Source organism: Microcaecilia unicolor, chromosome 5 (genome assembly GCF_901765095.1).
Source record: "Microcaecilia unicolor chromosome 5, aMicUni1.1, whole genome shotgun sequence".
NCBI classification, from domain to species: domain Eukaryota; kingdom Metazoa; phylum Chordata; class Amphibia; order Gymnophiona; family Siphonopidae; genus Microcaecilia; species Microcaecilia unicolor.
The window spans coordinates 340,828,779-340,844,696 of NC_044035.1; the positions used below are offsets into that span (position 1 = coordinate 340,828,779).

The 15,918-nt window shown below is 44.3% G+C and overlaps 1 protein-coding gene across 1 annotated transcript in view; it reads left to right on the forward strand.

The window, feature by feature from the left end:
- Positions 1-2,860: 2,860 nt before the first annotated feature.
- The window catches only part of GAN (gigaxonin), a 127,518-nt gene continuing 114,460 nt past the window's right edge, over positions 2,861-15,918 (forward strand). Inside the window, exon 1 of the mRNA XM_030202656.1 lies at positions 2,861-3,149. Within this exon, the coding sequence (XP_030058516.1) occupies positions 2,974-3,149 (176 nt within the window). The 5' untranslated portion in view covers positions 2,861-2,973. The remainder of the gene's footprint in view (positions 3,150-15,918) is intronic.

The window sequence follows — 15,918 nt, forward strand, 5'->3', positions numbered from 1 at the left end:
ACCCAGTGAACGGAGTTCCCGGGGAGGAATGTAGGGAGAGATGAGAGTGGAGAGGTACTGAGGATCTGCGGAGTGAATGAACTTATAAGTCAATAAGAGGAGTTTGAACTGTATGCGGAAACGGATAGGAAGCCAATGAAGTGACCTGAGGAGAGGGCTAATATGAGCATAACGACCCTGGCGGAATATTAGTCGTGCAGCAGAATTTTGAACAGATTGAAGAGGAGAGAGATGGCTAAGTGGGAGACCTGTGAGAAACAACTCCTCAGGCTCATCTATCCGTACCAAGGAAAGAGAACCTTGCTACAATGATTCTTGGGAAAATCCTTCCTCCATAGGCTATGTCTCTTCTAAACAACAAAAACTTCTATTAGCATGAGACAAGTTAGCAATCAAGCACCTGCGCTTTCCCAACTCCAGCCCTATTGCCTGCTGGGAAATGTAGTCTGGCTTTCTCCACCCTCATGAAGGAAGCAGAAGTAGAAAGTGCAACATGAGCTGCAGTGTAGGGAATATCCAACAAAGGTTCCAACTCAGGAATGGTTTAGAAATCACCTTTATTAGTACCAAACCGGGAGACCAGACAAAGGGCAGTGTTTTGGCGGGGCAAACTTTTTGTGTCAGGGGTCAAAATTCACACTGGTTGGTGAAAAAGAACAATATAAACAATGAAGTATACTGATTAAGGGAACAGTTGCAACGGGTCACTTAGATCTGCTGTTTGCCCTGCCGAAACATGGCCCCCTGTTGGGTCTCCCTGTTTGGTGCTAATAAAGATGATTTCTAAACCATTCCTGAGTTGGAACCTTTGTTGGATACTCCCTAAGCTGCAGCTCTGTTGCACTTTCTACCTCTTCTGCTTCCATCTGGACTCAGCCTGTTTGTTGTTTTACCTGGGTGTTACTCCACCCTCAAGCACACGTTCCTTCCAATTCCAGCCCTATTGTTGGGAAATGCAGTCAAACCCCTTTTTAAAGGGACCAATCTTAAAAGTGCCTCAACAGAGGACTTTCCCTCCCCCCCCTCCCCCACTTTTCTGGCTGCATGCACGACCTCCAGGCTACATACCACACACATACAAACATGATCTTGGGCAAGTCACTTAACCCTCCATTGCCTCAGGTACAAACTTAGATTGTGAGCCCTCCTGGGACAGAGAAATATCTAGTGTACCTGAATGTAACTCACCTTGAGCTACTACTGAAAAAGGTGTGAGCAAAATCTAAATAAATATAAGTCTATGGTTTTGATGCAACTCTAACGTTTTGAGAATCACTGTTTGGCTGTGGAAATCTTTGCTGGCCTTGAAGAAAACATATTTGCACACTTGTAATAAATACTTGCTGTGGACAGCAAGATCCCATTACCACACATTCTTTCTTTTCTTCATGGATTGAAATGAGATAGACTGGCTATTAACAGGCTCAACACAAGTAGGGTTACTATACGTCCTCTTTTAAGAGGACATGTCCTCCTTTTGGACTTCTTAAGATTATGTCCACCAAGTTTTTTAATTTTTAGGAAACTGTCCTCTTTTTCTTTTATGTGCCCATGACCCACACACCTACCCACACTATGAGAGAAACCATCTCTGGCCTATTAGTCAGCCTGGCACATGGGGTACTAAAGGGAAAGGGGAAATGGGACTTGATATACCACCTTTCTGAGATTTCTACAACTACATTCAAAGCAGTTTACATATATTCAGGTACTTATTTTGTACCAGGGACAATGGAGGGTTAAGTGACTTGCCCAGAGTCACAAGGAGCTGCAAAGGAATTTTGTTTGTGCAGCACAACTTTAAGCATATGTCATACAAAGACTTTCACACCTGTCAAAGTAATGCTTGGATGTTTCACTTATATACAGTGGCGTACCAAGGGGGGGCGGTCCGCCCCGGGTGCACGCCGCTGGGGGGGGGGGTGCCACGGCGCGCGCCTGTCAGCTGAGTTCGCTGACTTCGCTGCAGCTCCCTCTGCCCTGGAACAGGTTACTTCCTGTTCCGGCCGGGGCAGAGGGAGCTGCAGCGAAGTTAGCGAACTCAGCTGACAGGCGCGCGCCGTGGCACCCCCCCCCCCAGCGGTGTGCACCTGGGGGGGGGGGGGGCACATCGGCAATCCGCCCCGGGTGTCATGCGGATCGCCACTGCTTATATATACTATCTGCTACCACATTTGCTTATTTCCGATCTGAGGAAGAAGGGCAACCTTCGAAAGCTAATCAAGAAATGTATTAAGTTATGTCCAATAAAAAAAGGTATCATCTTATTTTCTTTTCCATGTTTTATTTTGTTTGATTTCTATTGATAACCTTAAGAGTGGACTAACACGGCTACCACACCTCTCAACACCTATCTCAGAAGCCAATCAAAGTTGTTGAGGCAATACCCGCTCTTCTGATAAGTGCACTTGAGCTCAAACTCGGTCAAACTCAAATGCGTAACTTTTTGAACAACAGGTTGTCTACTGCTGTACCGTAAGGCAGTCACTGATGTGTCTTCATGAACTAAAAGTTATTTACACATGTGCTATGTTGAAATATTCTTTAGCAACAAATTTAAAATTTTTGGTGACTTCTTTTTTGTCTTCACAAATATAAACCCTGTCCCTAAACACAACAAAGCCCATTGGTATATTCTCCTGTCGCGGAGAGATGACGTAAGAAGGCGGGGCACAGCTGTTTCCGGAAGCAGTGCGAACGCCACGGCCGAGAGGCGGTTCCCGTCTGAGGAAGATGACGTTGAGGGCGGGGCGGAATGGGTTCCGGAAGTAGTGCACTAGTTTATGTTGCGCTTGCGAGACGGAGCCGGCGTGACGGCAGTGCTGGGGAGCCGGGCGCGAGGGAAAGGGTTGCACACCGTTGGCCATTTGTCTTTTAACGCTCGGTTTTTTTGGTTCATTGGAGGCTAGTGCATGGGGCTCCAGCGGACCAGCTGATTCCCTTTTCCCGCTGCAGCAGGGCGAGGCTGCCAGGATGTCCCAGGCCGGTTCCATAACCGTGGTGTCCGACCCCCAGCATGCCATTAAGCTGCTGCGGGCCCTGAGCTCGTTCAGGGAGGAGTCCCGCTTCTGTGATGCGCTGCTGGTGCTGGAAGGAGAAGAGATCCCTGTGCAGAAAAACATCCTGGCTGCTGCCAGCCCCTACATAAGGTGAGAGGGAGATCACGCTGCTGTTCACTGTAGCATAGACGTTACAGCACCTCCAAGTAGGTGAGCGATAGACAAGCTTCACAGCTCCTCCATCGGGTGTGCAGAAAACACTGGCTCTGGAGGGAAACGCACATTCCCCCTAGTCAATTGAGCGGCAGGTAAGTACATAAGTACATAAGTAGTGCCATACTGGGAAAGACCAAAGGTCCATCTAGCCCAGCATCCTGTCACCGACAGTGGCCAATCCAGGTCAAGGGCACCTGGCACGCTCCCCAAACGTAAAAACATTCCAGACAAGTTATACCTAAAAATGCGGAATTTTTCCAAGTCCATTTAATAGCGGTCTATGGACTTGTCCTTTAGGAATCTATCTAACCCCTTTTTAAACTCCGTCAAGCTAACCGCCCGTACCACGTTCTCCGGCAACGAATTCCAGAGTCTAATTACACGTTGGGTGAAGAAAAATTTTCTCCGATTCGTTTTAAATTTACCACACTGTAGCTTCAGCTCATGCCCTCTAGTCCTAGTATTTTTGGATAGCGTGAACAGTCGCTTCACATCCACCCGATCCATTCCACTCATTATTTTATACACTTCTATCATATCTCCCCTCAGCCGTCTCTTCTCCAAGCTGAAAAGCCCTAGCCTTCTCAGCCTCTCTTCATAGGAAAGTCGTCCCATCCCCACTATCATTTTCGTCGCCCTTCGCTGTACCTTTTCCAATTCTACTATATCTTTTTTGAGATACGGAGACCAGTACTGAACACAATACTCCAGGTGCGGTCGCACCATGGAGCGATACAACGGCATTATAACATCCGCACACCTGGACTCCATACCCTTCCTAATAACACCCAACATTCTATTCGCTTTCCTAGCCGCAGCAGCACACTGAGCAGAAGGTTTCAGCGTATCATCGACGACGACACCCAGATCCCTTTCTTGATCCGTAACTCCTAACGCGGAACCTTGCAAGACGTAGCTATAATTCGGGTTCCTCTTACCCACTAATGACAACCCCCCTCCCCCATCAGGTGAGCGGTAGGCACTGATGACAGCCCCCTCCCCCCTTTAGGTGAGCGCAGGTGCCCATAACAATACCCTATCAGGTGAGTGGTAGGCACCCAGAATAACCACCACCATCCATCTGGTCAGCAGTAGGTATTTATTTATTGCATTTGTATCCCACATTTTCCCACCTGTTTGCAGGCTCAATATCTGTTATGGCTTTGTCATTCCAGGATGTCAGGTACAATTAGTGATGTGAAAATATTAAATAAGGGAAGGAAGAGAAGATTTAGGCAAATAGGTTTTGAAAGTAGACTTTCATAACTGGGCGGATTTAGTAAGGTTGTGGGTTTTCTTTGTAGCCCTTGTTGAAGAGATGTGTCTTTGGAGAGTTACGAAAGTTGGTTATTTCGTCTATAGTTTTCAAGGTAGTAGGTAATGCATTCCACAACTGCGTGCTCATGTAAGAGAAGGTAGTTGAATGCAGCAGCTTGTATTTTAGTCCTTTACAGCTGGGGAAGTGTAGATTCACTGTACATTTGACTTTTAGATTGTAAACTCCTTGAGCAGGGACTGCCCTTCCATGTTAAATTGTACAGCGCTGCGTAACCCTAGTAGCACTTTAGAAATGTTAAGTAGTAGTAGTAGTAAATTTGCGGGATGATCTTTTGGTACCCACGATAACCCCTCCATCAGAGTACTGCCTTCAAGGAAGACTGGACAAACAGTTCCTATATCTGCTGAGTTAGGCAGCAACACGTTCCCAGGAAGTAGGAGCATATGGTCCGATTTCTAACTTGTTAGGTGGTGGAATTTGAAGGTTGGCAGTTTTTGTAAATTAAATGAGTCCCACAGTGGAGCATTTTCTAATCTGTATGACATTTTGCAGGTTAAGTACAGAGAAGTACTCTTATAAGACAGTAAAGTATGCTTATACCTTAATAAGCTTTAACCACTTAAAGTTCCACACCTAACAGACTTACAATACCCTGTATTAAAGGAACAGAGAGATTTTGCAAGGGAGCAGTACCATCCTAGGCAGGTGGATTGCAGAAAAGTAAAATCATTGCCATCTCACTGTCCCGGGAGCAGCTGAGTGTTTGCTGCATGTTTGTGGTCAAACAGCTGAATCCAGTACTTTGTGCATTGGTCTGTTTCAGAAAAACATTAGTACAGTAGGTAACTAGTGCTGGGATGTAATGATTATTTTGTATAAATTCTACCAATTTACCTGACTCTGGGGTCCTTTTACAAAGCCGTGGTAAAAAGCAATAGTGTGGGCACGTCTTTTAGGCGTGTGCTGGGCCTTTCTTTTACCACAGCTGTGAAAAGGCTATTTTTTAATGGGCTGGGAAATGGGCCTGTGCTAATATTAAGACTAGCGTGCCTGAGCCCTTACCGCCACCCATTGACCTAGCGGTAAGGGCTGACGCGCTACCCATACAGTAACCATGCAGCGCACGCCAACATGAGTGTGCCACCGGGAACGCGCCCAGATTTCGGTATGCCAAAATCGGAATTACCATCGGGCGCATGCGCTATCCCGGCGGTAGTACCGATTGAGCTTGCACTACCCACTCATTAGCCCTCCTGCGCCTTTGTAAAAGAGCCCCTCTGTAAGGAGGCTTTTGTAGCCAGCAGTGCTTCAACAATTGCATCATGGGGCAGGGCAAGCCTTGGGAGGGTCAGATAGCAAAACAGGCCACCAGACGCAGTCAGATGTAACAGATGCTTTAGCAGTACCATTTTTTTTTCATTATTTGTAACTAGACTGTGATCCTGGTATTTTTCCGATTAGATTTTTGGCTCTTGGCTCGTTATGAAAATGGTAATGGGATACAAACATGCGTGGGATAAACACAAAGGAATTCTGTTTAGAAGGAATGGATCCACGGAATCTTAGCGGAGATTAGGTGGCGCCGCCGCTAATTGGGAAGCAAAACTGGTGCTGGGCAGACTTCTATGGTCTACGCCATGATCGTGACGGGATAGATATGGATGGGTGGAGTGTAAATTTTAAGGGGCTTCAACGTTAACGTCAGGAATTTTAGTACAAGAACAGTGCTGGGCAGACTTCTACAGTCTGTGCCCCGAGAACGGCAAGGACAAATCAAACTCGGGTATAAAGTATCACATACCGTGCAAAATGAGTTTATCTTGTTGGGCAGACTGGATGGACTGTACAGGTCTTTGTCTGCCATCATTTGCTATGTTACTATGTAAATACTGTGGGGTCTTTTACTAAAGCTTAGCTTGAGTTATCTGCAGCAGGGCCCATTTTATTCCTATGGGCCCTGGTGCAGATAACGCGAGCTAAGCTTTAGTAAAAGAACCCCACTGTTTGTAGTTAAGAAAAGCCAAACCAGGTTATTATTATTAGTTACGTTTGTATCCCACATTTTCCCACCTATTTGCAGGCTCAGTATGGCTTACATAGTACTGAAGTGGTGATCACCAATTCCGGTATGAACAAATACATGGTGTTATTGTGATACAATAAGGATCATGTAGGGGGACTTAGGAAGGAAGAAGTTGGGTTGAGTCCATTACGATCTTTGTTTTGGTTGTGTTGCAGGTGTTCGTGCTTTTATGTTGGGTCTGTAGGATATGCTTTGGTAAACAGGTTTGTTTTTAGTTCTTTCCGAAAGTGCAGGTGGTCGTACGTTGTTTTTACTAATTTTGGCAGTGCGTTCCATAGTTGTGCGCTTAGGTAGGGAAAGCTGGATGCATACGTTGATTTGTATTTGATTCCTTTGATGCTTGGGTAGTGAAGATTCAAGTATGTTCGTGATGAGCTTGAGGAGTTTCTGGATGGCAGGTCTATGAGATTTGTTATGTATCCCGGGGTTTCTCCGTAGATAATTTTGTGGACCAGGGTTCAGATTTTGAAGGTAATACGTTCTTTGGGAGCCAGTGTAGTTTTTCTCTAAGGGGTTTGGCACTTTCGAAATTAGTTTTTCCAAATATAAGCCTGGCTTCTGTGTTTTGGGCGGTCTGAAGCTTCTGTATTATTTGTTCTTTGCAGCCCGCATAGTTGCCTTAGGTGCGTAGATTACTTTGTCAGCTGGGGGATATGTCCTGTACTACTTTCATCAGTGTGGGAAGGTTCACAGTCGGCATGTCTTGAGCCTTTGTTATGGTGATTATTGTTTCTGCATTTCACCTTTTACAATTTATCTTTCATACTTCGGATCTTTCTTCCATTTTGTGTTTGATACATTGGGCTCTTTAGTTTGTTGGTCAGTCCCTTGTTTCTCAGGGAGTGCACAGACTTTTTTTTTATTTTTCTTTCATTTATTTAAAATGAAGAAAAGAACAATCGTTTAAAAAAAATGGAAAATAAAATTTAAAAAAGCGAGTCCTAGCAGTCCCTGTTACCACCAGGAAATATTTTTTTTTTATAAAAAGCATGCCACAGCCCCTCTCTTGCCTGAATCTTTCTTCCCACTAGTGGGCCTGCAAACCAGACCGACCACTTCTTCACCTTGTACGCTCCGCATCATTTGGATAGCTCAGCTCTTCGCATTTTACAGGAGATGCAACCAGATGAGACCCCAGTAGTTGATTTTTATTGGGAGTACTTCTAACCTACCTATCCACAGGACTAGGCAGGGTACATTGAAAGCATAAAAAAGGAAACATCATATCTTATTTATTTATTATTTATTGGTTGCATTTGTATCCCACATTTTCCCACCTATTTACAGGCTCAATGTGGCTTACATAGTACCATGTTGGCGATCGCCAATTCCGGTTTGAGAAATACAGATTGGTATTGCATTAGAGTTACTTAAGTGATAGAGTGAATTAGATAGTCAAGGAGAGAGAGTTCAGTTTTGTCCAGATCTGGTATAAGTTTCGTTGTGTTGTAGGGTTCAGGAGTTTAGGTTGGATCGTTGTGGTATGCCTTTTCCAACAGATTGGTTTTTAATGATTTCCGGAAGTTTTCATGCATTGTTTTCGTGCATTGTTTTCATGACGTTGGTAGTTCATTCCATAGTTGCGTACTTAAGTAGGAGAAGCTGGATGCATATGTTGATTTATATTTTAGTCCTTTGCAGCTTGGGTAGTAGAGATTTAGGTATGTGCGTGCTGACCTTTTTGTGTTTCTAGTTGGTAAGTCTATGAGATCTGCCATGTAGACCGGGGCTTTGCCATGAATAATTTTATGAGCCAGGATGCAGATTTTGAACGCAATTCGTTCTTTGATTGGGAGCCAATGTAGTTTTTCGCGTAAGGGTTTGGCGCTTTCATATCTCGTTTTTCCAAATATGAGTCTGGCTGCAGTATTTTGGGCAGTTTGGAGTTTCTTAATAATTTGTTCTTTGCATCCGGCATAGATTGCATTACAGTAGTCTAGGTGACTTAGCACCATTGATTGTACCAGGCTGCGGAATATTTCCCTCGGGAAGAAAGGTTTTACTCGCTTGAGTTTCCACATTGAGTGGAACATTTTCTTTGTTGTAGATTTTGCTTGGCTTTGTAGCATAAGGTTTCGGTCGATTGTAACTCCAAGAATTTTCAGGCTATCTGAGACAGGGAGAGTGTAGTCTGGGGGTGTTTATAGTGGTGGGTTTTTTTGTGTTGTATTGTGATGAGAGGATGAGACAATGTGTTTTTTTCTGCGTTGAGTTTTAGTTGAAATGCATCCGCCCATGAGTTCATCACTTGCAGGCTGAGTTTGATTTTGTTTGTAATTTTTGTTAGATCTTGTTTGAAAGGAATGTATATCATGACGTCGGCTGCGTAGATGTAGGGGTTGAGGCCTTGGTTGGCTAGGGATTTGGCTAGTGGGGTCATCATTAGGTTGAAGACAAGAAACAAAAAAAATTACACCAGAGTATTACAACATCAATATCACGAAATAAAACCACAAATGTACCCATCAAATATCATTTATAGCACACACACCAAAAGAAGCAGTGAAACCACCAATAGTAGGTAAAAGACCAACCTAGTCAGTTTTTGCTCCAATTCGCCTGGTGTCTCATGACTGGGTTAATCTTTTATCTACTGCTGATAGCACATACTGACAAAAGTTAAAAACAAACGGATCTCTTCTGCCCAAAACTTCAAACACAAGCTGTACTCATAGCACACCAAAAGCCAGAATAAACAAATGGCCTTTACTTAAGTACATAAGTGTTGCCATACTGGGAAAGACCAAAGGTCCATCAAGCCCAGCATCCTGTTTCCAACAGTGGCTAATCCAGGTCACAGATACCTGGCAAGATCCTAAAACAGTACAAAACATTTTATACTGCTTATCCCAGAAATAGTGGATTTTCCCCAAGTCCATTTAATAACGGTCTATGGACTTTTCCTTTAGGAAGCCGGCCAAACCTTTTTTAAACTCCGCTAAGCTAACTGCCTGTACCACATTCTCTGGCAACGAATTCCAGAGTTTAATTACACGTTGAGTGAAGAAATATTTTCTCCGATTCGTTTTAAATTTACTACATTGCAGCTTCATCATATACCATGTAAAATGAGTTTATCTTGTTGGGCAGACTGGATGGACTGTATGAAACGCAGGAGGTCTCTCTCTACCCTGTCTTCCAGTAGGGAATTTCTTAACACAGGACCTGCATATATAAAGGTTCACTTATGTATCTGAACCAAATGGTAGGAGTGGAACGCAGTGCAGGGTAAGAGAATGCCACCTGATGCGAAAGCTAAAAACTCCAGAGCTATACCATACAGCAGTGTTTCCTAAGTCCGGTCCTGGAGTACCCCTTGCCAGTCAGGTTTTCAGGATATCCACAATGAATATTGTAAGGTCTCCACCACCGGGAGACTCTTGGAAAAGTCTCCTGCACCGGGAGACTCTTGTCCCTCGGCCCTTTAGCTGAGCTGTGTGCTGTAATCCACTGCTAAAGAGCACACAGCAATCCACAAGGTCAGATCATTATATTTTATTGTAATCCCTTTGTGTCAACTGCTCCTCCAAAGGTCATTCCCACCACAGCATTTCTCAAGAAGCATAGCAGTTCAACAGCATAGTATTCAAAACAAAAAACCCCCAAAAGATTCCAAAATCTCAGCAGTTCATATAAAACAGTTAGGCAAAACAATTCCCCAAACACAGCAGTTCAGAAAGGGTTCAAACTCCCAGCAGTTAATGTATAACAGTTATGCCCTAAACCACCACTCCTCCTCTCTCCCTTTCAAAAGAAATCAACCTAGGGAGAGTGGCAAGGGCCCTCCCCAACCAGGCCAGCATTATACCCTGACCACCACCCGCATGACCCTTCCGTGGTAAACCTGTTCTCTCAGCTCCCCTCGTGGGATAGCCACCTTTTCCCTTCTTCTACCAGGCTCTCCTCCCGAGCAGCCCTCTCCTGTTTCACCTCCTCTCCTTCCAGTTTAGTCAGAGCAGCAATCTCCATCCGCTCCTCTTGCTCTAGTTCCTCCCCTTTTTCTTCCCCTTGCTAATCCATAGGTTTCTCCCCACGCCCATTGCTCAGCTGCTCTCCATTTGCTTGATTGGGCAGGTTCAGAACTCCTTCCCTCATCCTGGCTCTCTGGGACAGGTTTTTCCAACTGCCTTCTCTAGCCCTTCTCCTGACTTCCTCTGGGGGCTGTTGGGGATTGAAGTCCCTGTTTCTACCATGGGACCAACTCAGGGGCTGCTGGGAATTGTAGTCTTTTCCTTTTCTCCAATCCCCCACGGGAAAAGACTGCTTCCTTTCTCTACCCAGTCTCCCTCCCTCTCGAGCCTCCTTGTTCCTCCATGTGCCTTCATTCTCCCTCTCACCCTCATATTCCTCACAATATGCATGGAAGAGATTTGCATATAATGGAGACAGTGTATGCAAATCAAGTTTGTGCATATTCATTGTGGATATATTTGGAAAACCTGATTGGGAAGGGATACTCCAGGACTGGACTTGGGAAACACTGACATACAGAACCCTAAATTCGATTACCAGAATCTTAAATTGAATATGTGTAACTACTGGCAACCATTTGTTTGGCACAGTTCGTGAAGGTGCTCCAATCGTCCGCTTTTTTCCTGACCACATTGAAAATTTAGCAAAATTAAAAAGCAGTATTTGAACAAAAACTTTACATTATTTTGCCTAGGTATCACTTTCAGGAAAACAGTTATGGACTTTGCTGGTTTTTGCTTTGGGCACCTGGGTGAGGTTTCATGTAGCTGTCGGATGGCAAAACCTCTCGTTGTCATGTTGGATTCCACTTTTGATACCTGTGACCGAGAGGAGGATGAGAGAAACCCAGTCCTCAACAAGTCGCTGTTTAATTCAAGAACAACTTTGACTTTTTTTTTTTTTTGTAAGAAAAGAAAAGGCCCTGTCAGTTCTCCACCCTTGCTATAATTAGAAGTGCCTTAGTTACACAAGATACCAACTTATGACGCTAGGAAGATCTCAGCAGCTTTAAGCAAGTTGGGGCAAATTGTGTGTTGGGTTGTTCTTGTCTTCTCATGGGTTAACAATGCCAAGTCAGCATGCATATTGTTCTACCAAAGATATGTTACCGAAGATGCTGAATCAGATTTACTGATAGTTACCCAGGATTTTTCAACCCAAAGAAAAACTAAAATGTCTTTGCTGGCGTCTGTAGAGTATGTCCCTCCCCCTTTCCCCGCAGCCTTGCTAGATTATTTTCTGGGGTAAGAGATGTTATCATCGTAGTGTTAATTAGATTGTAAGCTCTGTCGAGCAGGGACTGTCTCTTCATGTTCAAGTGTACAGCGCTGCGTACGTCTAGTAGCGCTATAGAAATGATAAGTAGTAGTGTTTGGGATTCTGCACGGAATCTTGCTACTCTTTGGGATTCCGGAATCTTGCTGCTCTTTGGGATTCTGCATGGAATCTTGTACTTATCCCTTATGTGTGCTGTTTGTCCTAATTAGATTGTAAGCTCTGTCGAGCAGGGACTGTCTCTTCATGTTCAAATGTACAGCGCTGCGTATGTCTAGTAGCACTTTAGAAATAAGTAGTAGTAGTAGTGTGAACCAGTAACCACCAGAGAAAGAGGCAATATTGATGAAAGGGAAAATAACACTGACATGGCGTGAGCCAAGCTCCACTGTAGCTGGGAGAAATTTATTTATTTTTTATTATTAATATAACACCTGCAAACCCCAAAAATATTGAAGCAGTGTACCTGAAGCAATGGAGGGTTAAGTGACTTGCCCAAGGTCACAAGAAGCAAAAGTAGAATTTGAACTGGGCTCCCCTGGTTCTCAGCCTGCTGCTCTAACCATTAGGCTACTCATCCACTCCATTGTGGCCAAAGTCTGTCTGGTTCTGAATGAGGGTATGTATGTAAGAAAGCGTGGGTTACACATGTGGGATCTCTTAGGGAAAGGAGGAGACAGTGATTTGCTGTGGATGGGTAGATTGATGGGCCATTTAGCTGTTATCTGCCATCATATTTCTATCTATGGCTCAGTATAGGAGCAGCAAATAGATGTGGTCATTGGGAGAGGGAGGGAGGAAGGGAGAAAAAGATGGGAGAGTGAAGGAGAGCAGAAGTTGGAGAGGGGAAAGTTTGTAAAAGAAAGCAAAATAATCTGAAGGGTAATTATAAAGAAAATAAATACAAAAATACAGTTCCTGAAAACTGTAGCTAGTCTCTAACTTTCCTAAAATATTATTCTACTATCTTGCCAATCAATATGCCAAAATAAAGCGGGCCAGGCATGTTTACTTCCTCTTACATGTGGGCTGTATTTTGTTTCTCATTTTAGAAAGCCATTTGCACCAATTTGTCTTTTTTTTTAATTTTTTAAAAACCTTTGTAGTGCTTAAAGCTGTAATGAAGTAACTGAGGGGATATCAAATTACAGGTCTGAATCATGCTCTGTACAGAAAATCACTGCATACGCTCTGGTGGACTTATGTTTGGAGTTCAACCTGCAGTTTTCAAAAATATTCCAACATTTGAGACATCAAAACCCACATATGGTCATCACCCTGAGACCAGCTTATGTGTCACATACATGTCAGGACTTCTCTTGTTTTGCCTAAAACACAATGTTCTGTTTCTAGTCTCATTACTAAACAGGTTTCATTATTTTTTAAAAACTGTATTTTACAAAGCAGAAAATGTATTTTCTATTTATTTATTTATTTATTTAGAATTAGCTCGCACCTTTTTCATTAGCACAGGTGAGTTACGTTCAGTTACACTGGGTATTTCCCTGTCCCTGGAGGGCTCACAATCTGAGTTTTGTACCTGAAGCATTGGAGGGTTAAGTGACTTCTCAAGATCACAAGGAGCAGCAGTGGGATTTGAACTGGCCACCTCTGGATGTCAAGACCAGTGCTCTAACCACTAGGGCATTCCTCCACTGAACTATTGAAGATCTTTTGAGCTCTGACTATTTTGATGTTGGTTTAGCCATGGCTCAGACACTTACAAATGGCATTCCTTTCTTAATCCATCCCAATAACTCTGTGGATTAATTATTTTTACTTTATAACATATTCCGGCAAAAGCCAGGGGGGCAGGATGGCGTCTGGAGCAGACACTTGAAACGCTGCTCTCTCGAGTGAGTGTGCCTGCCTAACGCTCCCAGACCCCAAACTGCTGTTGCAGCTATGGGGAAAAGGAAAGGTGCTCAGAAAGTTTGACCTCTGACTCCTGACGTTCCTCCGAGGCATACGGTGCAGTCTACCCTCAAGGCCACACCTGATTTAATAGTGGATTATTGTAATGCACTGGAACTTAGTAAACTTTCTTGTTTGGCACAAGTTTAGATCTTCAGATTGTTTCAGTGTTCAGATCCTGGATGTGAAAGTTCTAAGCTGGAAAAAAAAAGTCTTGGGAGCCAGGGCACTCAGCTCAACAAAAGTATGAAAGTGAAAGATATAGAAACAAAGGAAAACCAGAAGAACCAGAACATTAAAACAAAACCTAAACAAAAAAGTGAATCAGCAGCAACAACAACGTAAAAGCAAGTAAAATATATTTCCACTCTGTTTAGGTTTATTTTTGAATGCTTGAAAATGTGGTGGAGGGTAGAATAGCAGCATCCAATGCAGAATCAACCAGGTACAAGAATGTAACACACTTCCTGGGGTGAGGAATTTTCAGGTAAATTTCTGAGCTCTCCAGGGGCTGTAGTAGATATTAGAGCAGAAGTACCCGACACGCACAAAAGGTGAAGCTTTCCTGGTCACTTCTGGATCAAAGGTAAATTATTATTGCTCATAGCTATACCTGTCAAAAACGTTCTAGTTATTGTGGTAGAATACGGTGTTTTATTGTGCTCCCTATCTTTGGAATTCTCTCCTTTTTTGTCATTTGAGAGCAGAATCCTCCAATGTGAAATTTGAAATTGCATTATTGGTTTATTATGGCTTACTGAGCAGGGCCGTGCCAACACGGTAAGCGGGGTAAGCACCGCAGGGGGGCGCCTGCCTTCAAGGGCGCCGCATGCGCATCCCTTCCGCGGCCTGCCCAGCTGTACGACGACGGCTGGCCCTTCCCGCTTCCAGTTCCCGTCCGCGGCGCTTGCTGCTCGTCTCCTTCCAGCCTGCCTGGCCAGCGGCTCCTCCTCCGCTCTGGACATCACAAGATGACACCTCCTCGGCAGCGCGCGCTTTACACCTCCGCGGCGCTGCTCGTCTCCTTCCAGCCTGGCCAGCAGCGCCTCCACTCTCGACGTCACTACGCCTCCTCCCCCTGCGGGGGGAGTCTCGTGTCCTCCAGCCAGGCCAGCTCGCTCCTCTGTCCCAGGCGCTGAGGCCAGGGCCGGTCCAACCCGGTAAGCTGAGGCTCCCAGCTGACTGCCAGTCGGGACTTGCTCAGCAGAGCAGAAGAGAAGAGAAGAAGAATCTTCTCAAGTACTTCTTTAAGCCAGGTAATGGCCCCCGCGGCCGGCCGGATCTATTATTTATTAATTTCTGTTGCTGCTGCTGCTGGGGTACTACAGGGCTCACCCTTCTTTTTTAATTCCTATCTTAGCCTGCTTACTGTTCTTATTAGGATCTTGGTATTGAAAGCATACTATTATATCTCTGTCACCTGTTATAACTAGTTCCCCAATTCAAATACCTGGGCAGCACTGACAAGATCTTGTTTTCTGACTTTGAGGCAATTCCACTCTGTTTGATTTGTTCTTGTTAAAAAAATCACAAATAACACTACTTTATGCCACTCTTCTATCCCAACTAGACTATTGCAATGCCATTTACTCTGGCATTTCACAGACACTTCTCCAGCGATAATAATCAGTGCAAAATACTGCTTTGAGAGTATTCCCCCATGCTAAGTGTAGGTCTCAGGAGACTGTAGCAGTGGAAAGCGTTGAATTTTGTGGCAGTGGCTATGGGTCAGCTCTTCTCAAAACAAGATTTCTTCACCTTTTAAGGCACTGGGCTGGAAAAGGGGGCAGGGAGGGAGACGAGAAAAAGAAGATGCTAGATGGGGGGGGGGGGGGTGCCAACTCATAGTCTGCAGGGGGGCACCAGAGACCCTAGGCATGGCCCTGTTACTGAGCTTGTGACTCTGAGATGTGAATGGCCGGTTACTCTTTCTTTCTTTTTTTTTATTCAATGTTTTAATAGCAATACAAAGTACTAAACAGATACAATAATAACTTTGCTGATCTCAAATACAGCCAATAAAACTACTGCTGTACAATCTCTATATATTCTATAACCACATATAATGTACCGTTATATTGTGAATCCCTATTTCCCCCCTCCCCCTCCCAATCCTGTCCTGTTATGGCTTGATCCTTTATAGTCCTTTTTCATTCCCCGTATTCGATAATGTGTCCACT